The sequence below is a fragment of the Mchenga conophoros genome, linkage group LG10 (genome assembly GCF_057382185.1).
Source record: "Mchenga conophoros isolate Kocher_MC1m ecotype Shallow Benthic linkage group LG10, M_conophoros_male_GT1.1, whole genome shotgun sequence".
Classification (NCBI taxonomy): Eukaryota; Metazoa; Chordata; class Actinopteri; order Cichliformes; family Cichlidae; genus Mchenga; species Mchenga conophoros.
In genome coordinates this window covers 27,886,231-27,910,261 of record NC_140535.1, presented here as the reverse complement: position 1 = coordinate 27,910,261, position 24,031 = coordinate 27,886,231, and the positions used below count along the sequence as shown (strand labels likewise).

At 37.7% G+C, this 24,031-nt stretch overlaps 1 protein-coding gene across 3 annotated transcripts; it reads right to left on the bottom strand.

The window, feature by feature from the left end:
* Nucleotides 1–2,908: 2,908 nt before the first annotated feature.
* pou2f3 (POU class 2 homeobox 3) lies at nt 2,909–22,172 on the bottom strand. Of its 3 annotated transcripts, XM_085289679.1 has the most exons (13): nt 22,041–22,172; nt 21,661–21,717; nt 16,487–16,515; nt 14,977–15,078; nt 13,749–13,854; nt 13,069–13,157; nt 10,508–10,684; nt 8,830–8,971; nt 7,696–7,829; nt 6,856–7,020; nt 6,534–6,576; nt 6,313–6,427; nt 2,909–4,989 (listed from the first exon to the last, which is right to left on the bottom strand). In XM_085289679.1, exons 2-13 carry the CDS (start codon nt 21,707–21,709, stop codon nt 4,947–4,949), a joined length of 1,194 nt encoding a protein of 397 aa, XP_085145805.1. In that variant the 5' UTR covers nt 21,710–21,717; nt 22,041–22,172; the 3' UTR covers nt 2,909–4,946. The 3 variants fall into 3 exon arrangements, with proteins under 3 accessions (XP_085145805.1, XP_085145804.1, XP_085145806.1); XM_085289678.1 differs by lacking the exon at nt 22,041–22,172 and having other exon boundaries at nt 10,508–10,714; nt 21,661–21,732; XM_085289680.1 differs by lacking the exons at nt 14,977–15,078; nt 16,487–16,515; nt 21,661–21,717; nt 22,041–22,172 and having other exon boundaries at nt 10,508–10,714; nt 13,749–13,978.
* Nucleotides 22,173–24,031: the final 1,859 nt, after the last annotated feature.

The following is a 24,031-nucleotide window of genomic DNA, read 5'->3' as shown; positions in this document are numbered from 1 at the left end:
TTTTTTCTTATTGGGTCTTTTTTTTTGTCTCCTTGGTGTTTGTGCCCTTTCAATGGCATTTTAGGCAAACAAGCTGGAACACTGGCTGAGTCAGAAACTGCTTCAGAGGGTTTTACATGCAGTAGAAAGTCACCGTGTAACTGAAAACTAAGTGTAAGGAACTAAGTAAGAAAGTTTTGTGATTTCAAATTTGGAAATTGGCTAACACTTTATAATGTGGCCGTGACTAACAGGGTTCGTGTAACATGCCACGTGTGTAGTCAGTACAATCAGTGGTGTGAAAGGAGAGAAGTGATACTGTAAATAATTTTAAATACTACAGGCATAAGTACACTGTAATAAAATTTAAGTTGTGAATAAGTAATTTTAAGTACTGTTTAACATTTTTCTTGATAATTTTGCAGAAAAACAAACAATATTTCCGTATGTTACATTGCAAATACGTTGTACTTTTCAGTGTTTTGGTCATATTATGAGCTGGTTTAACCTTCCAGAGCTTCCAGAAAATTAAAAATGACTTACCTACAAATACAATTTTTAAGTAGCTAAGTAAGTAATATAATAATATAATATAATTTGTGTCTCCTTTATTTTCTTGAAAGTTAGGCAAGGTCATGTCAATCTACGGCCCATAGTACGACGTACTTATGATGAAAGCTGGGGAATTATTGATTGTTTTTCTACAAAATTACCAAGAAATTAACTACAAAGTAGTTTACTTGTAGTTAACTAAAGCTAGAGACTGTTGGATCAGATGGTTTTACCAGTCTTGCATGAGGCATGGGGTCACGAAGCTACTTCCCTGAAGCTTTTCATGTTAACTTTTTGAAGGAAGATTTTTTTAAGTTGAATAAAAATGCTGTCAGTTCTACTGCTGTATGTGGTAGATTCAAACTAAAAGAGACGATTGGTTTCTAGTGTAGATTATTGAACAGCAAACAGAAAAATTATTTTTTTAAAATATTGTTTCTTAACACTGTAAAGCCTAAACCGCCAGAAATGCAAACTTTTTTGAAACTTGAATGTTTATTAAGCCTCCTGACAAATAAAAAAAGAAATTTGCACATGATTTTGCTACATCTGGCATTTCTGTGTAATATATTGCTTACAGTATGCATGTGTCTGATTGTATACGTCAGGCTTTTCAGGTGAAAAAAAGTCACACTGATGTAAAAGCCATGTATCAAATATGAATAACTTGACATTACAGAGTTAAAGAATCAATACCATGAAAGTGTTTTTAAACCACAATGGATGTGCCTCATTCACTGCCAGTTAAAAATAAATATTTGATTTTATAGGATTTCCTTACTCATGGGGATATATGAGGGTGGTGAATGACAGGAACATAAAAGCTGCAGCTGAGATGACGATGCCTGATGCCCTGAGGCAAAACTGGAAATCTGAGATTTTTAACAATCTGTGCAAATTATGCGATATTTAAGCCGGAGCTCAAACTGGAAATTTTCCGGTTTTTGGATGTTTGCATTTGGTGTTTAATTGGGAGGTTCAGATGTGGGTTACAGTAAGATTTCAAAGTCAAAGTCAAAGTCAACTTTATTTGTCGATTCTGCCACATGTACAGGACATACAGAGAATAGAAATTGCGTTACTCTCAATCCCTAGATAAATAGCAAATGAACATTTGAATATATTTAAATATAAAAGTGATTAAAAATGCAAGTAAAATAATTAAAAAGTAAAAATTTAAATAAATACAATTTTACATATAACAAGAAAGCTATACAATATACAATATAATGGGGTAAGTGACATTGAGTGTAAACCAGGCAGAGTAGTGCAAATAGGCAAATAGTGCAAATGGAGATTTAGTAGTGTACGGTAAGAGAAAGTGTAACAACAAAGTCTTATGAGGTAATGGCAGTCCAATGCTCCACAAAGTGACTGGTAACTGGTGCAGGCCAGTGAGTGAGTCAGAGAGTGTGTGTGTTTGTGTGTGTGTGACAGAGTTCAGTGAGACCGTGGAGGAGAGAGGGGAGAGGGGGCTGAATCGGGAGGGAGTTAAGCTTCCTGACAGCCTGATGGATGAAGCTGTCCTTCAGCCTGCTGGTCCTGGCCTGGAGACTCCGCAGTCTCCTCCCCGACGGCAGCAGCTTGAAGAAGCTTTGCATTGGGTGCGTGACATTTCATGGAATTGAACACGTCAGTTGTTTATGCACACTCTGAGACTTGGGGAAACTTGAGTATAAGATATTAGACTGAGATATGGTCTAACTAAAGATATTACTGTGCAGTGGATGTGGGTGATTTTAATAATATGTTATTTATTTCTTTGTGTGAGTGCATATTTACCTCCTGCCTTGGAGAGAATAAATTAAAATTCAGTGCATCTCAAAAAATGTGAAATTTGAATTTGTTTTTTGGTAATTAATTATAAAAATAAACTGTTCAAAAGTCTTGAGTCACCCCTCACCACTTTATATTTTGTGTTCAAGAAACTAGACATGTCATTTCTAAAGTATCCTTGAAAGTGTTTCTTTGGACACTGTCTACTTTTCACTTATCAGTTAATCTATCAACTTTTCACTGAAGCCTCATCAGAAATGGGCTCAGTGGCAACCTGTCTGATGGAAGGATGATTACAAATTTTAAACTTTTGGTTCAATTCTTCATCAGTGTGTGTGGAGGAGGTCGAGACACAGTGAGTGTGAAACATGGTGGAGGCTCTGCCATAGTGTTGGGCAACATCTTTGCCAGTGCTATTGGAGATCTTGTCAAAATTGATGGGATTATGAAATCAGATTTGGATCCCCCCACCATGTAATACCATATGGAAAACATTTGATTGGCAGCAACTTCATTTTTCAGCATGACAACGATCCTGAACACACTGCCAATGCTGGGTATGAAACACTGTCAGTCATGACAAAAATACCCCAACAACACAGAAGTTCAACCTCTTTTTATTGAAAGAAAGTAAATAAATGTTAATAAACATTCAGTATGAGGTAAATACAAACGATTCTCTGAGACTCAGAGGATCACACGTCACTGTTTCCATTTTCACCTTTACAGTGGTAGCTTCAGTTACATCAGTAAAAACATGACTCTGCTGTAACGTTACATAACATACAGTAAATATAGTGGCTGTTTTCATTTTATGGCTGAAGTTGGAGTTTGGTCCCACTGCAAAACTTTAACCCCGGACAAAAAATATACAATGGACACTCAAAACAGAAACTGCAGAGAGGCAAACACAAGTGAACTGAGGACAGAGCAAGCTACGAGCTACAAAATAAAGAGAAACTCTGTCAACACTTGCTTAAGTGCTCCACTTCCAAACTAAAAACAAAACAAAAAAAAGGTCTGGTGATATTTTATATTTTACAACTGTCAACAAACCGTCAACAAATCCCACAAAGACCCCAAAAACCAGCAATAAGCGTTGTGTGTACTTCCTGTGATGTGATTCATGTCAGAGGGCGCATTGCAGGCAGTTTTGCTACTTTGATGTGATTTGTTAGAGTTATTTTCTTTAACTTGACGATAACAGGAAATGACAGGTTAGCTAAACACAGAAAGTGACAAGAAAGTGTCAGTATGAAACACTTACAGGTCGTAACCAAGTTCAAACATTCAGACTGCAGCTGTTAAAGTAGTGTGTTATGCATAGACGACATTTAAAACTGGGTATGTGCTTAATGCAGAGATCAGCCAGCTCTAAGCAGATCTGATTGGGCACGTAGTCCCCGCTGTTGCCTCCACAATGAATACAAAACACAGTGTGGAGGCAAAACACAATGATGGTGTTTCTCAGCCATTAGCTGAGTATCTTTTTAATATAGCCCTAAACCAACAGAGTTTAGCAGCTGAGAAACTCCCGCACTGTGCTCTGCAATGCCCTGCAGAACAGTCAAAGCTGCAAAGTTATGCAAAAGAAGCAGGCATTCTCGAGAAAAGCTATAGGACACAATGGAGAGCAGTGTGATCCAGACACTCGTTATTCTAACTAATCTGTTTGAAATATAAAAGAGCCTTTTACGTATGAATTATGATACAAAGGAGATTTGTTTATTTCTCTGGAAAACTTGAGTGTTAAATGGCACAAAAAATCCCCATCAGTTATTATTTCAGGATGTAGGTAATGTAACTGCTAGGATTCACTGAGTTGCCCGCAAAGGGTCTAAACGGTTTGAAGAAACCTCCACATCTGCCATAAAACTCAATATCCATAAACGTGTCTAACACATATGTGATTTGTTAACGAACCGTGCAAATAGCCCATTCAGAGCTTTGATAAGAGCCAGATGGCACGATGAAATTCAAATTATGGTTCAAAGTTTCATCTGTAATGAGCTTGACACAGGGCATGGCATTTCTGTTTGTTTTAATACGTGTTTTTTAACTGAAATAAAGTCGTTTCATGTGACATGTCCAGATCTTATTCAGGTACAGCGAGAGTACAGTGTTGAATAAAAGTAGTAAGTTGCAGCACTAACAAACATACATGAAACCTGTAAAATCCCTAAAAACACCCTGAAATCAACACTAAATACAATATAAACATTAAAAAAACAACAGATGAGAGGAGAAAGATGGCATTATAAACAGGCTGATGCGCAATATAAATTATTTTAAGTGGTGGCAGTTACAGGCTCAGACAGGACGTTTCCCTCCATTGTTTAGGATATTTGTGTGTGTGTGATTTGTGTGTGTGTTCTTCATATTTGCAACTGAATAAAGAGTCACTTGAACACAAATCAAACAGCTGAAGGCTGTTGGGACTTGCATGAGCAATGAAGTGAGTGTTGACAGAAGAGTGGTGGCACGCAGTCCTCTGCTTGTGCTGCTCCCGCTTCTTTGTCTCATGTGTCCGTGTGAGCTTTCACCTGTAGCTGTAACCATGTGTGTTACGGGACAATGAGCGACTCCATGCATCCTTCTAGAAGAAAACTACCTTCAAAAACTTCATGTCATACAGTTTTTCAATGGTGATATGTGGGATGGTTCCATGTGCGGTACCATGACCTGAAAGACCAGAGGGAAGATCGCAAGCTCTTAGGCAAATGTCTTTAAAAAGTACAGGAAACAATTCTGATAAATTTTTAAAAAAAAGGTCCACAGTTTTATTTTTAATATTGGCATTTAAATCTGTATATGTAAAAAAGAGCAGAACTAATGAAAGAAAGCCATGCTATTCTAAATATACATATGTTGTCCTTCATTTTTGGACCTATTTTTAAACCTGAACTCATCTTAATAGCTCATCAGTCAAGGGGAAAACCTACAAGCGCAGTGTTTTTCCACATAGATATATAGATACAGAAAATCAAGCTCCACAAGCAAATCATCTGAAGAATAAACTGAATAAATTAATACACAAACAAGGAAACTGTCATGGTCTCCGACTCTTCCTTGTGAGTTATTTGTTTTGAGTTTTGTATTTCACTTATTACAGTGTTTCCTGGTTTGTTCCTTTACATTTATATTCTGAGGTTTTGCTTTTCATCATGACTTCAGTTTGGCTTGTGTTTTATTCCTTGAATCTCAGTGTCTTGTTTTAGATTTTACTTCCCTTGTCTTGTTTTCTCAATTAGGTTCAGCTGTCATGTGTGTATCCACTCCCCTTGTCACCTCGTGTGTGTTTATAACTTCAGTGTTCCTATTTCCCTTTGTTGCGTCCTCTCTCTCGGCTGTCTGCTCTGCCATTGTTTCTTTTTATTTTTGTAAGACTTCAGCATTAAAGCAGTTCTTCAGTTTATGTTCCATCCCCGAATCTTTCATGGTGTGTCCATATCCTGCCTGGCACACAGCCGATTTATGAGGAAATACTTCCTAGGCTTGCGTAATAATCAGAGTTTTGACAATACGTCTGTGTGTGTTGCAAAAGAGTGCTGAAAAGTCTTAAACAAAAACAACAATGCCACTTTTTCATATCTGTTAAACTCCTGCACATAATCCATCTCAAATACCCTTTTTGTCTGAGCTAACTGCTTATTGGCTTTAGTTTTATTTTTATTGGAAGTGGCATCACTCTCCTCATTTAACTTGTGCCAATAAAATTACAAACTGCTCATTTAAATTTCAAATGACAGACGTTATTTAAGTGCTGACGGATTGGATATCTAAGCAAATTAATAATTTTTTCAGTTTCTGAGGAAAAGTTAAACAAACAGTTTCCATTGTTTTTGGAGTAGATGTGAAGCAGCCAGTTATTGATAACGGCTTGTGAAACACTCTCTCCATGGTAACAACGTCCTGAACTGACATCCTAAAACTAATATTGATGCTGGAGTGAAGGAAAAAATATCTTTTACAGAAAAACGGGATGTCTGTGTGACTCTTTCTTACCCTGACGTGCTGTAGGAAGCTGCACTGACTGGAGAGGTTAGAGAGGTGGAGGCTGCAGACAGACCGTTGGGAGATGCCTCACGGCTCATACTATTTGGGGATGAACTTGAAGAAACTGTAAAAACAAGGTTAAAATATTATTTAACATGTACGCATATACAGATGATTACTGTATACACATGACAGTGAAAGGCACATTATTGAAGCTGGATGGGACTTGCCTCCACCTGAAGCCAGAGGGCTGTAGGACCTGGATGCAGAGGCCTGAAACAATAAAATGGATGTTAGGATGGTTAAACATACTGGCATTACAAAGAGCAGGTTATAGGTAACCCTCTAATATATCTACCAATCCTCTTGGGAGGCGTTTAAAGTGCTTGGCTCAAAGAAAAGTCCAACTTAAGACCTGTTTACTTTGCGTGGCTAACAACTTACACACTATACTTGGACTTTTATAATTGAAGATAATTAAACATTTCCTCTCTGCAGACATAAGAGTGCTCTGCCACCTAAGTCAAAGAAAGCATATATCAGGTGGCTAACCATCCTGGAGTTGTAGGTGTGAGACTTGACAGGTAGAGTTGATGTCGGGCAGTAGATCCTCTTCTCCTTCTGGCGACGGTTACAGAACCAAACTCGAACCACCTCCTTCTCCATGGACAGCTGCTCTGAGATCAGGGTTATCTCCTCAGAGTTGGGCTTAGGGTTCTGAAATTCAAAAATATGCACGATTTTGACCTTGTAATTTTGCACAGGAGGTGCATAACGTTGATATCTGCCTGACAAACGATGAGTGTCCAAGGTTATTGAATGAGCACCGTATTAAGCAATGATAAAAGAAAATTACTTGGTCGTCACTAAAAAGATTCTAAAACTCAATCAAATTAAAATTAAATTGTAAATAAAAATCAAATATAAAAGCAGATGACAGTTAGGTCCACACGGGGGATGTTCTTGACTGAGAGGCCCATCTCAAAACTGCAGCCAATGGTAGTTGGACATTTGCATAAACTAGAACGCCTGCACGGCAGCAGAGGGAACAAAGAGTGGAGGCTGAAGGCCAACTGTCAGGACTATCCTATTAATTTCTTTGTGTTCATGGATTCAGCCAGCTCATGTCTACAGTCATCCACCATCTTAACATTCCCGATGTACCTCTTTTCTTACCTTCCCTCCCACAATACAAGTCCTCTAACAGAGGAGAGCTTATAACAATGTTGTTTGTTTGCATCATACTGTGTTTTACTAACCCAAGTTTTAGATATCTCCTTCTACAGGACAGATTTTTCCAGGTTTTATTCATTAACGTGTAACGCTTATTCAGTTATAAAGGATTTCACCATGCTCACCATGAAAACAAGACAAGTAATGAATGAGTCTTACATCCAGGAAACGTTTCTCCAGAGTCATTTTGATGTTGGTTTCAATGCTCGTCCTCTTTTTCCGTTTGCGCCCGTAGCCCTCCATCAGGGCCGGCAGAGAGCTGGAATTGCTCATCGAGTCAGAAGGTGAGTTCTCTGATGTAAAAAATGAGATTCTTAGATTTTATAACATATTTTGTGTCCCAGTGTTAGTATTTTACATATTCAACATTTCTGAGAAGATGATATCTGATGGGTTTAGTTGTAGCAGACATTTTTGTAAATCCACGGGTGTGATTAACAACATCAGTCATATCTGCATTCCTTAGTGTTAAATCCAGACTTCTTATGTCTGCATGTTAGCTCATGTAATGACTGATCAGGCGTTTCATATTTTATTAGGGCCAATTCAGGTATAAATAGCAAAAATAAAATAGTGCTTCACCCTGTAAAGCCTGGACTGCGAAATGATAGCCAGAAAATTGAATATTTATTGAATCTTCTGATAATTAAAAAAAAACAAAAACATTAATTTGCTTACATGAGTTTAATTTGCCACATTTGCTCCATGCAGCATCCTGCATTTTTTACAATTTATTTATTGCTCAAAAATATACTGCTCAATTTATTTAGATTTAGAAAACACACATTTTAGAAATCTAACTAAAATGTGTTAAAAACTAAAAATTATATTGCTATTTATACAGGCAAAAAACTCACGTTACATGTTACTCACACCCAAATTTGAGGATGTCACTAAGAAGTCACGAATTAATCAAGCATAACATTCAACCACTAAAACTAATGATTCTATTCACGAAGGAAGAAGGTAAATAAGTGTAGTTTAGCATCTTAATAAAAATAAAAATAGAATTGTGATTTACTATTTTTCTGTTTTTTAAAACAGTAGATTCATGAATCAAAGCAATAATTATATTTTAGCATTACAAATATCGTCTTGATTAAAAAGCTTGCACGTACGGGTGGATTAACAGTTATAATTAACAGTTAAACATTGTTTTACTGTGCAGATTTTCAGATCCTGATTTTCTGTGATCAGCAGTGGCTGTACTATATGAACTTGTTGTGATGAGGAAGAATAGTTTGTTACAATTTTAATGGTAGTATAGGAAACATAATAAGAGTTGCTGCGTACCGGCATCGCTCAGCCATTTCTCCAGCAGAGGTTTGAGTTTGCACATGTTTTTGAAGCTCAGGTTCAGGGCCTCAAATCGAGAGATTGTGGTCTGGCTGAAGTCATTCCCGTAGAGTTTTCCCATTGCAAGGCCAACATCTCCCTGTGAGTACAAACACAACAGAACACAAAACATTGATGGATCTCTCATGCAAAAGCAATTCAATCAGCAAATCGTGGTTTTTAAGCCATGAGACCACCGTTTGTGTTTGATTTCAACCTACAATTGGTTTTGCTTATTTTTTCCCCAACTTCCATCTTTTTTGACTTTCATGGGAACTTGCTAGATAGCTTTATCTACTAATTACAACTGTTTACATTTAGGGATCAACCAAGGCCTGCAATGCAGAAACGATCCCTTTGCCAAACTATTCTTCCATGGAAGGTTTCTGCACTATTTGAGATTCTCAAAAAACAAACCAAAAAAAGACTCAGGACTGCCAAGTACTAGTTTTTCTCCTACACAACTGAGCATGGCTCACTGCAACAAATTAAAATCCCTCCCTAATGACTTTGAGTTTTGCACTCTGTTTAACTTATTTTTTTCTATCTCTTTCTCACTTGCGCTGTCCTTTGCTAAATAAGTTTCATCACTATTCGGATACAACTTCTTAGTTGGACTTATGCACTATGAACTTCGTCATTAAATTTTTGTACTAAAAACTACTTGGTTAGGTTTAGAAACTGTGAAAAATGGTCATTACATTTGGATCTGTAGCTTTTTTCTTTAAAGTTCTTTAAACTGTTTTTATAAGGCTATAAAATCAATTAATGAGATTTAACAGGTAACACTAGGCTATAAAGAGGCATTGGCTGAATTATTAGTTGTAGCTTTTAAATAAAAAATAAATAAATAAAACTGTATAGGACTTGCAGGGGGTTATGCAAGACCTGGTGTACTGGCGAATTTGTAAATACTCTGTCAGAAACGATCCATCCGCCCCTCTATTTTCTCATGCAAGGTTTATGGAAATTCCCTTGAAGCAAACCAGCAATATTGAATAAACACTTAGTGGTGCCAGAGTCTTGTTTTACTCTTCTGGAACTGATTATCGTTTATCTACATGAACTTGAATCCCTCCCAAATGACTTGTGGTTATAAAATCATGAGGGTGGACATGTGGCCTTCTTTGCCCTCTTTTTTAACCTGCTTAACTGTGACCATATATGTTTTTATTATTATTATTATTATTATTATTATTATTATTATTATTATTATTATTATTATTATTATTATTATTATTATTATTATTAAGTATCCAAGCAAAAGCAGTAACAAATCTGTAAGATATAGGCTAATTACTTAAAGATAAAGGTGAAGCTAGATACAGTGTAAACCTAAATCATGGAATGATTGGTGGATTATGGGCTAGGATAGGCTCCAGCCTCCTAATTTCTAATTATAAGATTATGTAAACATGGTCTTAAAAAAAATCTGGACTCTGATGCATAACTGAATAAATTAAGCGTGGTCACCACAGGCCAAAACCTCACAACTACCATCTGGTTTTCATGAGCATGTTGCAACACCCAGAGTCTTGTGTAACTTTCTCTATATTTTTTGCAGCATAAAAAGTGAAAACAGTCAATGCACTGAGTGAATACAGTCTTTCAGGTCTTTTTATAGGGCCTGATTTACCTGAGTGAAACCCAGTTTGATCCGTCTTTGTTTGAATGCTTTAGCAAACTGCTCCAGATCCTCCAGCTCGTTAGGTTCCTCCTGTGGAGGCACCGACATGTGTTTGGGCATCTGCAGGTGGGACATGTCCATGTGGTTCTCCATGGAAGGTCCTGCCAGACCCGAGCGACCCATAGCCTGGATCAGAGAAACATCACAGAGGGAAATCTTCAGTTTCCAGGTGATGTAAGGTAAAAAAAAAAACAACACAAGTTTTTACTGTACTGAGACAAAAAACGACTGTTATGCATATGCAGGACAAAAGCTTCAACTTCAGCTTTTACTGTTTAGTTTCCTGGCAGGATCATAGATATCGCTTTCTGGGCTGAACAGTGAAGCCAGCTGAGGTGCCTTCAACTCACATTCTGTTTAATGGCCAGCAGGGGGCGACTTCTCTGGAGTTGCTATGAGTTTAATGGACTTTGGACTGTTGAGAAGTCTGTGGAAAAACAGTCCTTTGCAACCCTCATTAAACACTTTCCTGATGACTTTCTGTGATTGGTAACTACTTCCAGGCCACGATAAATAGAACATGTTCATTTTGTAAATTATGATCATTCTAAGAGTCAGAAAGGAGGATTATCCTTTGTAGTAACTGTTCCCCCTTATTATATATCTAAACTTAATCAAACAACTGTCTTCTTTTGCTTTCTGAACCTCCATTTGGCAGTGTATCTTAGTGCATTATTAGTTTGCTCTGTTTTAGGTTAAGATGTGAAGCCCGTATACAAATTTCTGACTATTTAGAGTCTCCTCTCTACTGGAAATACTGGTCAAATTAAGGATGATTCCTTAGACAGAGTGTGCAAAATGCAGAACATTTGACTTGGCTTGCTGTGAATTCACTGACTCATTTTTCTCCCAATTTAAAAGCAACACTATCCCTGAAGATTATACAAGGTTAGGTAAAGACAACACAAAGTAAGCTCAATAGTGAAATAATGTATTGTTCTAAAGAGCATACTGAATTCGATCATGGTGCTGTAAGAGGATGCCACCAGTGGAACAAGTCAGTTTGTGAAATTTCCTCCCACTTAGATATTCTGCGATAAACTGTAAGTGGCACTATTACAAAGTGGAAACGTTCAGAAGTCAGCCGTCAAGTGGCGACTACGTAAAGTTACAGAGCAGGGTCACTGGGTCACCAACGCTCTGCTGATTCAGTAACTGCAGAGCTCCGAACATCCTCTGGCATTAACATCAGCACAAAAACTGTGCGCCGGGAGCTTCATGGCATGAATCCTTAAAATGTCATCATGTTGTTTGATAGGTGGCTGGTCAAAACAATTGATCATATCACATGAAAGGTCTCCTTTTTACCTACATATTGATAAAAGGCTCATTTTCCAGCTGTGATTCCTTCTGCATCAATGTAAATGTCTAATATAGCCTTAATTTAACATATGCAAATCTAACTTAAGGTTGTGAAATAGAGAAACATCACCGGTGTTCACATTTGCTTTATGACAGCTTGGATCAAACATGTTTAGATGCTGGAGAAGTTTGTGATGCGCTGGCGCACGCAGGAGGAAATGGAAGATTTTCATAGATTGAAATGATTACTTTTCAATAAATATCTCAAGTAAAAAAAACAAAGAGTCATAAGTAGATTTTTTTTTTCCTTTGAAGCTTTGAAGACATAGCTTGAGAGTGGGTAGCGTGTGTTAAAGGAGAATACCATTGTTTTAATTTTTTAATTTATTATTTTTTCCACATTCCAGATACCTCGGAAACTGGATGTTGGAGGTGGGAGTGACGTAATTCCTGAGTTGTTCCAGTAGTAAAGTTATGTTATACTTTTATTTCTTGTGTTTTACTGTGACGCACTTTACGAATTTCATCTGTGAAAATGGCTATATAAATTAATTTGACATATTTAAACTCAGCTAAGTAAGCTGAAGCAATTTATGTAGCACTAGTAGTTTTTTTTATTGGTGCTTAAACACAATGCTGCCCCATGTTCATGTGCAGATCCTGGTCAGCACTCTTTATATGTTTTTTTTTTTTTGCAAGTTACAAATATACAACAAAGGAAGGACAGATTACAAGTTTTGCAGTTTTATTATGTTTACATTCACCGCCACCATCTTGGACCATTAATGTGAGATTAGTGAGGCTGCTACAACTTTCCAAGTTGGGACTCCAAGTTGCAGATGAAAATTCTGACTTGGAACTTTGTTGGAAAATTCTATTTTTCGGACCTAACTTTGAAGGCATTGTAAAATTTTGCATGCCTTCAATCAACAGACCGACGTTACTAAACAATAAAAATCAGCTAAATCCGAGGAGGTGAGGTGGAAACATTTTTCAGATTTGATGATGTAAACTATTTTTTTTTAAATGTATTATGACTTCGATGTCTCCCAAACCTCAACAAAGTTGTCCGTTATCTAAAATTAGCCAAAGCTTAACCACAATTCATTTGTTTGTCAAATGTGCTTCCACAGAAATAAAGCAGTTTTACACCTGTAGTCTTATTGTCTGCCTCTGGTGCAGCACACTTGGAAGTGTTCTGGACTTACCTGTGGAGTCAGAGCCAGACCAGGCTGATGCTGAAGAAGACCAGTTGGGCTCTGGCTAGGAAGAGATAGCAGGTTCTGCTGCAGAAGGGCTGCAAAGAAAAACAGCACAGAATAATAATATTACTGTTTGTGACTGTGTGTTTATATTTAAATATTTGACATAGCCTAAGGTGTCCACATAAGGCCAAGTAGGTAAACTGTTCTTGGTTTCAGCCATCTGTTAGATTTTGGATAAGCTTACAAGTCAGCTAAAATGCACATGATGTTTGCTAGCAAACTTGATGCTTTTGCTGTTTTCGATCTTTTAAGCTGTAAGAGTATTTTGCTGTTGAACAATTTTAAAGAAAAAACAAGCCTATTTTTTTTTAAATGTTTGACTATTCCTTTAAGACATTTGTTTAACTTACTTTGCCTGGGTACGAAAGAAATTCTCCTGCAGGCTTGGTTTTATGCTTCTGTTTTTATACAAGCTTGATAGCAAGCTATAAAACAAGCTATAACACGTTAAGAGGTTGTTTTGTGGTAAGCTAACCAGCTGATGTGTAGATGTGGTGTGCAAAGTTGCTGTCTATTAAATGTCTGTTCTAATATGTAATGGTGCCTTTAACCCCTGAAAGGAAAGCACTGGTCTTAACTATTCCTAGAGCTGTGATCTGACTGGATGTTTTATGATACCTCACCTTGGTGACTGGAGGAACTCTGGGAGAGCAGGAAGGGGGAGGGAGATGGCAGGTGAGAAGGAGGCATCAGAACCAGCTGCTGCATGGGGTGGAGAGATGTGAGCTCCTGGAGCAGAAAGCACCACAAGAAAAATGAGTGAGAAGTGCAACTTGTGGGGATAGGTTAATTGGATAATCCAAATTGCCACTAGGTGTGAATGTGCGAGTGAACGTGAGTGCGAATGGTTGTCTGTCCCTATGTGTTAGCCCTGCGACAGACTGGCGACCTGTCCAGGGTGTACCCCGCCTCTCGCCCTATGACAGCTGGGATAGGCTCCAGCGCCCCCCGCGACCCTGAAAAGGATAAGCGGAAGCGAATGGATGGATGGAAGTAAATTAATAAGTCAATTAACTTTAATTTACTTGTACTTTATATTTAGATTTTTGTTGCTACTTTTTCCTGATGATTGTGTTAAAATAAAACACGAGATGAAGTAGTAAAAAAACTGCATTTGATTTCTTATTTTATCACTTACCTTACAAAAAGCAAAAACACAATTTAAAGAATAATGCTAATTACCAAAGCAATAAAATGTGCTGAAGTACTTTGATAATGACTACAGATTTCTAAAATGCAAAATATTGGTCAAAAAGTTCACAAATTAAATTTTTTTTTTAAAAAAATTATACAAAATCGTTAAAATTATACATGCAAAAGTAGGAATTTGAAGTATTAAGACAAAAACATATTTTTCTGTCAGTTAATCACCTAAGAGCACAATGATTTTAGCATTTCTTAAAGTTTTCCTCCGCTCTAAGGTTTCTGTTAAAGCTGAAGATTTTTGTATTTATAGTAAAACTCTACACATCATTTAGAAACAGAGATTGCGTTACCATAATGGATACATAACTATGTAAGTACAATTCTCCTCTGTAGCTGGTTGAGATGGTACTAATCAATCAGTGTTGGGTTGTTTAATCTGTAATAGCACTTTGGTTTCATTAGTTTATAAATATCCAATATATGAAATAAAGGTAAAAGCAGAAAATAATGTTAGTTAACATGTTGTTTTCTAGGTAAGTAAAGTTCCTGCACTCTCAATACAGAGCTGTTTCCAAATGAATGCATCTGCAATAACAATCAAATTAATATAAGAGTATGCCACTGATTCCCTGAGAGTTACTCTATAGTACGCCCTATAAGAAAATAAAATACACTCCCATTTTTAAATCTGAGTCTATATCTTACCCCAGTCAGCTGACCTCCGTGCACTGGAGAGCTCTGTGTCAGGTGGCATGTCTTTACGGTGGAGCCTGAATGAGGTGAGTCGTGAATGTCCTCTGTTTTTATCTAAGACGTGGAAAACAAAGCCAAACAACACAATGAACTATTAACTTCTGATGAGGATATTAAAAACCGTTCCTCATACAGCTGTGTGAGACCCCTGTGGCACAGAGCCACCAGGCATGTGGAACCATGGGAGTGAACATAAGTGAATCTGACATCTAATCTCATTTTAACGGAATTTAAATTCTTTATTTAATTGTTTCTGGCCAACAAAAACACGTAAGTTGGGTTTGTGAATAATTTCAATCAAAAAGAAGCCTTGCTAGAAAAAGTTTAGCAACCACTGGTGTAGAGACAGACCACATAAACAGAAAACCTGTGAACCTTTGCCAAGACCAGTTTGGTAACTAAACACGATACAAAGAACGATAGACTCTCTCTGCCTGCTTTTGGGTAAGTCAGTATGCAAATATCCCCTCCCCCACACCCCCCACTAACTAACCCCTGAGAGCGATGGCACTTCCTGAAAGCTCGAGAACTGAAAGACCTGTTTTCCTCTACCAGAGAGAACGTTTGGAGAAGTATCCAAACAGCCGCAGACAGTTTCAAAAGAGATTACAGTAATATTCACATTGGCGAGCAGGCAGATTTTCCTGAGGATGTTAACTGTCAAAAAGTTAGTCAGTTCAGCACCGTTCCCATGCCTGTAGGATATTTATTTTGCAAATGAGCCTTGTTATTTAGAGTGTCAAAGGTTACAGAAAGTTATACAGTTTTCCTATCATCAGCAAACTTGTTTAAGACCAAAACTGTCTATATCTATGTCTAAATCTACCATTTACTCATTTGAGTGACATTTGCTAAAAGAATAAGCAAAAGGGAAATTTTCAAATAACTTGATTAATTATTGACTTTTGGCTCTGTATCTTGGGTCTGTAAGTAGTGTTGCTTTTCCCAAACCACAGAGTTTGGGAACAAAGTCAATAACAGCACAGCAAATGTTATTTTTTCACCACTGAAGATATGTCCCAAAATGCTAAAAACCTACAATGTCAAGCTGGACTGTGGTGCTGCAGAGAGCAGCTGTTAATATGAAAATATTAGAAAATACTTAATCATCCAAAGCAGTATAGTAATAATAATAACAATATCATGATCCTGGAGATTGAGTTTAATCTTTGCTTCCTCTTGATGCTTGTTATCCACTCCCTGCTACTCTCAGTCAGACGTTACAGGTGCTCTTCAGTTATTTGTTTAGCATATGTATGTGTTGTTTGAGTAAATGTGTGCATGTCAATAATGTGAATCTGATCCATGTTTGTCCTTAAAAGGCACCAGTGAGCTTCACACACACATCGTAGTTTAAAGCCGTTACTGTATTTAAAGCAATACAAGTCATGCTGCTGATAACAGAGAGCTTGTTCGTGGAAATTTCAGCACAGGGAGTGATATCGTGAGCGCTCCTACTCACCTGACGACTGAAGTCGATTCCGTTTCGCTCTGAAAGTCAAAACAGAAAAAAATGAATAATTCAGACTTAATCAAACTTTGATTTGTGACAAACTTTTGTTGTAAATTAAAGTGAAATAATGCTGTTAAATAAAGGAGTTTCTGTGGCAGTCGTACTGCATGCAGCAAAATCAGATTTGGAGTTAGGTTAAATGTATCGGTATGAGGCTGTAGGGTTAGCTTTTTATGATGCAACAACATCAGATATTTCAGGTTTTTATAAAGTGAGAATTTGCTGCTGAAGAAAATATCACTTTTGAGGTTTGACTTTCTTGACTTTAAGATGTTGAAGAAAAATGTCAGGACATTGTCTGCAGTTGCCCTTCCTCACGTGTGACACACAGCACGACGTGACATCCACTTCAGACCTGTTCCTGGGTAGAGCAGCAGGAAGGAACCGTGGCGCTCACTCACCTGCTGCACACTCACAGGACAACTGCTTGCTATGTTCTCACGCTGGTGAGAATATTAAAGACTGTTTAAAGTACACGCCGCTACCTCACACATTTATGTTCTCACAAGAAACTTTAGGGCTTCAGTGCAAGTGTGAAGACATCATAAGTCAGACAATACAACTTGAAAGAATCAGTTTGGTAGCATGTATGTACGCATTTAACTGTTTTTATTGTATTTCTAAGGTTTTCTAAACTAAACAACCAACTTAATGATAATAAAATTGGCACCTTGTTAAATGATATTGAAAGAAAACTAATTTAGATTTTTTATTTTTAATCTTTTGCTTAATATTCATTATTTTATCCCATATTTAAATGTTTTAAATGGTGTTTAAGTATCTAGATGCCCCCTCTTCACACAGATGCTCAGAAGTCTGAAGTCTTTTCAAGAAAACTCACTTTTAAACGTATGTTAAATGGACAGAGAGCGATCTCACAGGGGAGGAGAGCACAGAGGTGTGCTGGATAAATTCACATCATTTGAATGTCAAATTTATCCCTCTGCACTGCGTGTGTGCGCGCACTGGGGAAAAGAGAGGCAGTGAGCTGCTGGAGACACACAATGCAAATACACCCATAACTCCTCACCACCATCACTATGTCACCTACTCCCAACCAGACCTCCTCCCCCATGGCACAGCCAGCTTCACAGCCTAGGTTCCAGTATGGAAATGACCAAGACATGCAAATCAGCTGTGAGCGCAGGAAGCCTGTGTCTACGCACACACATAGATACTCGATGTTTGCAAACCGTGCATTGACACAAAAAGTCACGCACACTAAAAGAAGAAAAAAAAGTTTCATCTGTTACATCTGTTAGTCCTTAAACAATGAACAGAATCCAGCTAAGATATTACAAACTTCACAGGGAGCACATGGGACAAAATAAACTCTACTCATTTAAATATTTGATATATTATATATAGAGAGAGGTTTCCCACCTCCCCCTCCTTACATTCTTAACACTATGAATAATCTGCTGGTCCAGAAGCAGTGATGTGTTAGCTCATCTGAAAATACTTCTCTACCCTGGCTCTGGCCCAAATGAAGAGAAGGCTTTAAAAATAAGTGACATGTTCACAGTTTCATATTCTAAAACAGGCGCTGTTACTCAAACACAAGTACACAGTGCACCTTTTGGGGACTATTTTTATGCACAAATAGCACAAATTATGATGCTTTGGTGAGTATTTGTGGCAATATGTTGACAGAAACAAACTATTGTTGTATTTTAAATATCTGACAGTTAATGAATGTGTTCATTGTTGATTTTTGGTCTTTCAGATAAGAAAAGCATACATATTTGAGTATCATCAGCTGTTGCCTAACTCTCCAAATGACCTAAAAATCTGCTTATAGTCACAAGTTCACATGTGAAGCATGGACAAAGTGTTCTAACAATAATCAGTCACTCTGATTTTCCCTGTTTTCCTATCAGCAAACTAATTTGCTCCACCTGCACTGTCTCCATAATGAAGCCCTGTAAAATCATGGCATCAAAAAAGCCTAAATATGGAGCTCTGGTCAGCAAATTGCAGGGAAGGAGTTATGATAGCATTGGGCATAAACAGGAAAGACAAGTTATAATTATTAGTTACCAAACAGTTGGAAAGGACAGCAATTAAATAAACCTTTTCCTGCTCCTTTTTGAACATGTTAACTTATTTGAGAGATATAGTTAATGAGATATAGTTAGGTCCATATATGTTTGGATACACCCACACGATTATTTTACCTTTTTAGCAAAGCACATTTTGAATGTTTTGGATATATGTTGATTGTACTTTCATCTGTCCAATAGTGCTGTTTCAGAGATGCTCTGGCATTTTAGATTCGTTGTGTCACTGGATGGAAGTTCTGACAGTTTTTCTTCACAGTGGAAAGGATCCTGTGATCATCCATTACTTCTGTGGCTTGTGCTTCAAGGCCTTTTAATGATGCACATGTGCCTTATTTTTTCTTTTTTTCTTTTGCAGTCCAAATATACCTTTTTTTTTTTTTTAGAACTGCTTTGACAAGTGTGGCTTCACATGGGCCCACATGCAATACACCTTTACCTACTTAATTAAAAAACTTAATTTAAAAAATGTTTTTAAATTGAAACTAAATAAATTTAAAAACAAATAATCACACTCCATGCCCATGAAAAAACCCTTTACAATTATAGACCAAAGAGCATAAGATCATATTATTTATATTCCTGTGACTTATATACATTTTTGTAAACACAATTCCCCCTCCTGGCACACCTGGTCAAATATTCGTCAAGCTTCAGTGTTTTTCACCTTGCCCTGCCCCTTTGCTCCTCACCCAAGCTCCATGTAAACTCCATGTAAAAGCTGGCTCTTGTAGCGTTTTTGCTTTTCTGTTTTCATTTTCCTTAGAATTTCTTCAACTCTCTTCTTATGGTTTTCGTGGCTCCTCTCTTTATTAATCTTATCTAGTTACCAAATAGTCCTTCAACAAGTCTGAGTCCTGTGTTTCCCATGAGCCTGTTTCTCTGCATAGAACAACTGCAGTTTAAATGAAACTGGCTAAAACACAAGTGTTAAATGTTGCTGCTATGTACAGAATTTTTTAACTAACAATAAATTAGCATTAAAAAAATGCCTGGCACACTGTGTTTCATAGTCTAGAATGTTATTGCAAGATATAGATTATGTACAGTAGTTGTCCTTTTAAAGTTAAAGATGCTGAAAAAATTGTTAAAGTCAATACTTTATCAGATATTTGCAGGAAAACTATATTTGCTTGCTGCTTTTCAGTGAAACTGGGTGACATTTAAGGTTAAAAACGAGCAGCATTTCAGACATCTGGAAGACTTTGTTTTAAAGAAAGATAAACAAAGGAAAATGGCAATAATGTTCACTCCTTACTGGAACTGTGTCAGTGAGGAGTGTGGTTGTAAAATTGCATCCTCCCACTGATTCCTCTCTCTGATCCTGCAAGTCTGTGAGGCACCCAGTTTAAATGAAGTGAGCATGGGCTTAATTAAATTGGAAAAGTGGGGGGAAAAACACCAATGTTTTATTTCCTGTTTAATAGTACAAACATGAAAGAGGAGGTTATTGTCCTTTCACCGCAATCTTCTATTGTCTAATCACACTTGGATCTGATACAGGCAACAGCATTCGCTGTCACAGGCCTGCACTGAAAATAAAAGTCGCCTCTGAACATAAGGAATGCATCCAGCGTGAAGGTAAACATTATTTCTTAGCAACAGGTTTGCAGTAAGTGAGCAGGTGCAGGTGCAGATCCTCCTGAGATAAGAACACTTCATATTCTGCCTTTTTTGCTTTCTAGTTTATCTCAAAGCGAGCAGTTTTCACATACAGATGAACTTTTCTAGACATTGCCAGGCGAAGCTGTATACAAGAGCACACATTCCCATATCATGCTTTAAACAGTCTTTAACATCTCATCTCTCAAGTAGGAAGTCTGTTTGAAGTCCAGCTGTGTGAAAATTCATAGCATGCAAGAAGGTGCTGTATATGATGCCTCTTGAAAGCTGTACTCAAACTTGTGTTCCCGCGCCTAATGTAAATAGAGCATTTCCATCCAATAGTCCAAACATGTCTGTGGTGGATTCTGCCCTTTAAGAAAGGGCAACTTTGTCCCATCCTGATTCTCCTGACTATGAAGTTCACATAGGAAAAAAAAGAAAATCTAGTTGTATCTCTGTTAGCGTGCAGATACTTTTGATTTGTTTAGGTTTGTCTCTGAGATTGCTATCTGCACTCCACCTCAATGGGGCTTCTGTTTGCCCACAACACTGAAAACAATGTCAAAACCGTCAACAGCAATTTATTTCCAGAGAAAATGTCCCCATTTTTGTGTTTGTTGGGAAGAAGCACCTCTTAAAACACTCAGTTTCTGAGCGCTTGAGTGGAGGCTAAAATCCACTCGAAACATCCAGACAAATAGAAATATCTGCAGATACACCAATGTGTAGTCACTAATTTGGTGACTCATCCATTTAAAATAGATCATCACATGACTAATGAACTGATTAGCTGCATCAAAATATCTTCTGTGGGGAAAACAAACGCAGCTGTGCACCTGACCATATGTTGGCAAAAGTACAGACATTTGTCACTTCCACGAAACTGAGCTGTTCACTTCTCTCGCACAGCTATTGTCTGAGTAAAAGTTCCACATTTTCTGCTGCTGCTGGTTCCTGGTTTTGTTTCGTGGCTGCTTGGCATCCTCAGCCTCTGGGCATCCTCAAGCGAAACCAACTGTCACATTTTCCCCACACAAATACACCTTTTCCAGACAGGTGCATGTTGCTTTTATAATGTTTTACATGCATCGCATGAGGCATGAATGACATTTTTTTTGTTTTAAAAGCAGAAAACATTTCTGCACCGCATATTATTGAATACGATGAAACATAGACCCATCTATGTTTTCAATCTGGCCTTTTAATGTGTGACCTTAAAGTCACACATTAAAAGGCCAGATTAAAGATCCTCACCTTTTTATAAAAAGTACCTAAAATTTCAGAATATTTTCATTTAAAGAGATTTTAATAAGCTGTTGGCGCCATGTTAACATTAGATTAAATAAACCTGTAACTTTTCCACTATCTTTCCCCAAAGATAGCTGCAGTGGCCAAAACTACAGCTTTCTAGACTCCAAACTCCATCCGTGCACCATGAAGAAGGTAAAATATCCTTACCCGTCTGTTCACCTGGAGCCTCCGTGTGCTCTGCCGTGTCTGCGCTCATCTTAATATCTGTAATGATAAATATAGCTGATTTTCCTACAGGATTGTAACTTTACCAGGACAATGAAGCACTCAGGCCACCCAGGAAAATGATCTTGAGTTTATTCTAATGCGCCCTCCCCTCCACACCACCGCACAAACTTTACACACTCCTGTGTGATCCCTACTTGTAATATTCATAAGCAAGGCCGATAGCCCCATACAACACTCATCTCCATATGGCGTAACCACGCGGCACAGGAACGCTTCTTAAAACTCAACTCGTGCGTTTAAAATGAAATAAAGATATTAAAATGTCATTGATGAACAGAGGTGTTGGAGTAGTGACTCACCTTGAGTTAAAAGCCTGTGCTGCTCCAGTTGCTGTCTCCTCCACTCTCTAAGTATTCAAAAGGAAGCAAGTGAATGTTGGAATAAGAAGTTTTGTAATTCTTACTGCTGCTCATCAGGATTTTCCTAAGTGGGAAAGCATTCACCTCAGCAGTACACCCTGCTGATGACTCTGGCTGATTTGCATATGTCTCTGTGCGACCTATCCAGCTTCAGACACTTTGCATAAAACAACAATGGGCTTGCTTTAAATTTTAGAGCATGCGTGTGTGTGTGTGTGTGTGTGTGTGAGTGCATGTGTGTACCAAAACCTCATGTGGAGTTATCCTTGTATGTTTTGAATAACTAAGTGATATTTGTGTGATTCCTTCATGAAGGTATTAACTTGGCTGTCTTGAGAAAAAAAATATTTTCATATCATGCAACAAATACTAAAAATTGAATCATGCTGAAAAAAACAAATGTAATCTATAACAGCTGCAAAACTATAAGATAGAAACAAAATATGCCAAGGCTCCATGGACAAGAGACATTTGGGAGAGTACTGAAATGCAATAAATTTCACTGACCCTGTCACTACTCCAGAGTGAGATTTGAAAGCCCTCCAACAAATAATTCACCAAATCAAAACTGAAATAAGAGAATAAATGACACCCTTTTAAAAATGAGTCAGTCAAGGAGCTGAAATTCAAAGAACATTAAAATATGTTAAGATAATGGGAACAGTTCAAGGCTGCAGGGCCTGCACAGTAGTTAGCAGCTGTGAGGATTAGGAGCTGGGCAGCTTGGAGCTGTGTTTACATCTGAAGGGGTCCTAGGCGCTAGGTGAGAAACAAGATTCGTGTGAATTAAAAAGTGCAGGGCTAGAGACAAAGGTGACTGTGGCATATCGCCTTGCCACTAGCTGGAAAATATAGAGTGTTTTTAAGGTTATTTGAGACATCCAACATTTTAGTCATTTATTTATCCTAAGTTTATATTTACAGTACTACATGAAAGTTAGGAACATCCCAAGTTATGAAAAGAAAGTACATCTATTTACATGTAATGTGGTATAGCACAATAGTGAGCAGGAAGAACTCCTTTTCAGCAGGACAAGACCTCAAGTACCATGCTCAGGAAGGGACAGACAAATAGCTGAAAGACAAGAGGAAGGAACACGGAAGGAAAAGAGAGGAGTGGAGGATAAACACTCAGTGCATCATGGGAAGTCTCCCAACAACTTAAGAGATGGTGAAGGGTTACCTTCTTTTCTACTGGATGCAGAAGAAAAAATCATTTTTAGGCTGAATGAAATAAAATAAAAATGAAATTTTCATAGTTTTATTTTAGATGCTTATATGTTTTTTACTTTGCACAGAGACAAAATTCGTTTACAAAAATCAAAAACTACCAGGGTCAAAAATCATTAGGCCTCCTGATGCTAAGTGTCAGTTATGTATCCTTGTTGCTGGATAAGTCTCACACACGTCTCCTCAGCAATCCCAGCTCACACTTCGCTGATGAATCTCTGAAGGTCCTCTGGGTTTGGTGATCTGGCATGGTGCTTGGTCTTTAGTTCACCTCACAGATTTTTAATGGGATGCAGGTCAGGGCTTTGTGCAGGCTAGTGAGTTACATTCTTTTTGGTTTTCTGGAGGCACTTCTTCCATCGACGTATGCATGGGTTGTTGTTGTGTTGGAAGACAAAGTGATGACCCAGACTCAGTTTTTTTTATTGTGGACTGATTGACATTTTCTTTCAATTCTTCACGTCTTTCTTTCTTTATGATTCCTTCCACCCACTGGACTCCTCCCACCGTGTTTCACTGTTGGGACAGTGTTTGGGTTGTGCATCTCTCCCTTCTTTCTCCAAACATAAGCAGCATCTCTGTAGCCAAAGAGTTCTAGTTTTTTTTTTTCATCTGACCAAAGTTCAGTTTGTACAATCTTTCTCTAGGTTGTCTTTAGCATACTTCAGTCTGGCTTGAAGGTGTCTCATCTGCAGAAGTGG

Bases quoted from the DNA above. Each gene is read 5' to 3' on its own strand.
- pou2f3 (XM_085289678.1), bottom strand. From the start codon at position 21,709: ATGAGCGCAGACACGGCAGAGCACACGGAGGCTCCAGGTGAACAGACG. The intron at 13,855-14,976 runs GTAAGATATAGA...TTTCTGCTCCAG, and splicing joins ACGGAGGTCAGCTGACTGGG to GAGCTCACATCTCTCCACCC. The intron at 6,428-6,533 runs GCAAGTCCCATC...TTGTTTTTACAG, and splicing joins CCCTCTGGCTTCAGGTGGAG to TTTCTTCAAGTTCATCCCCA.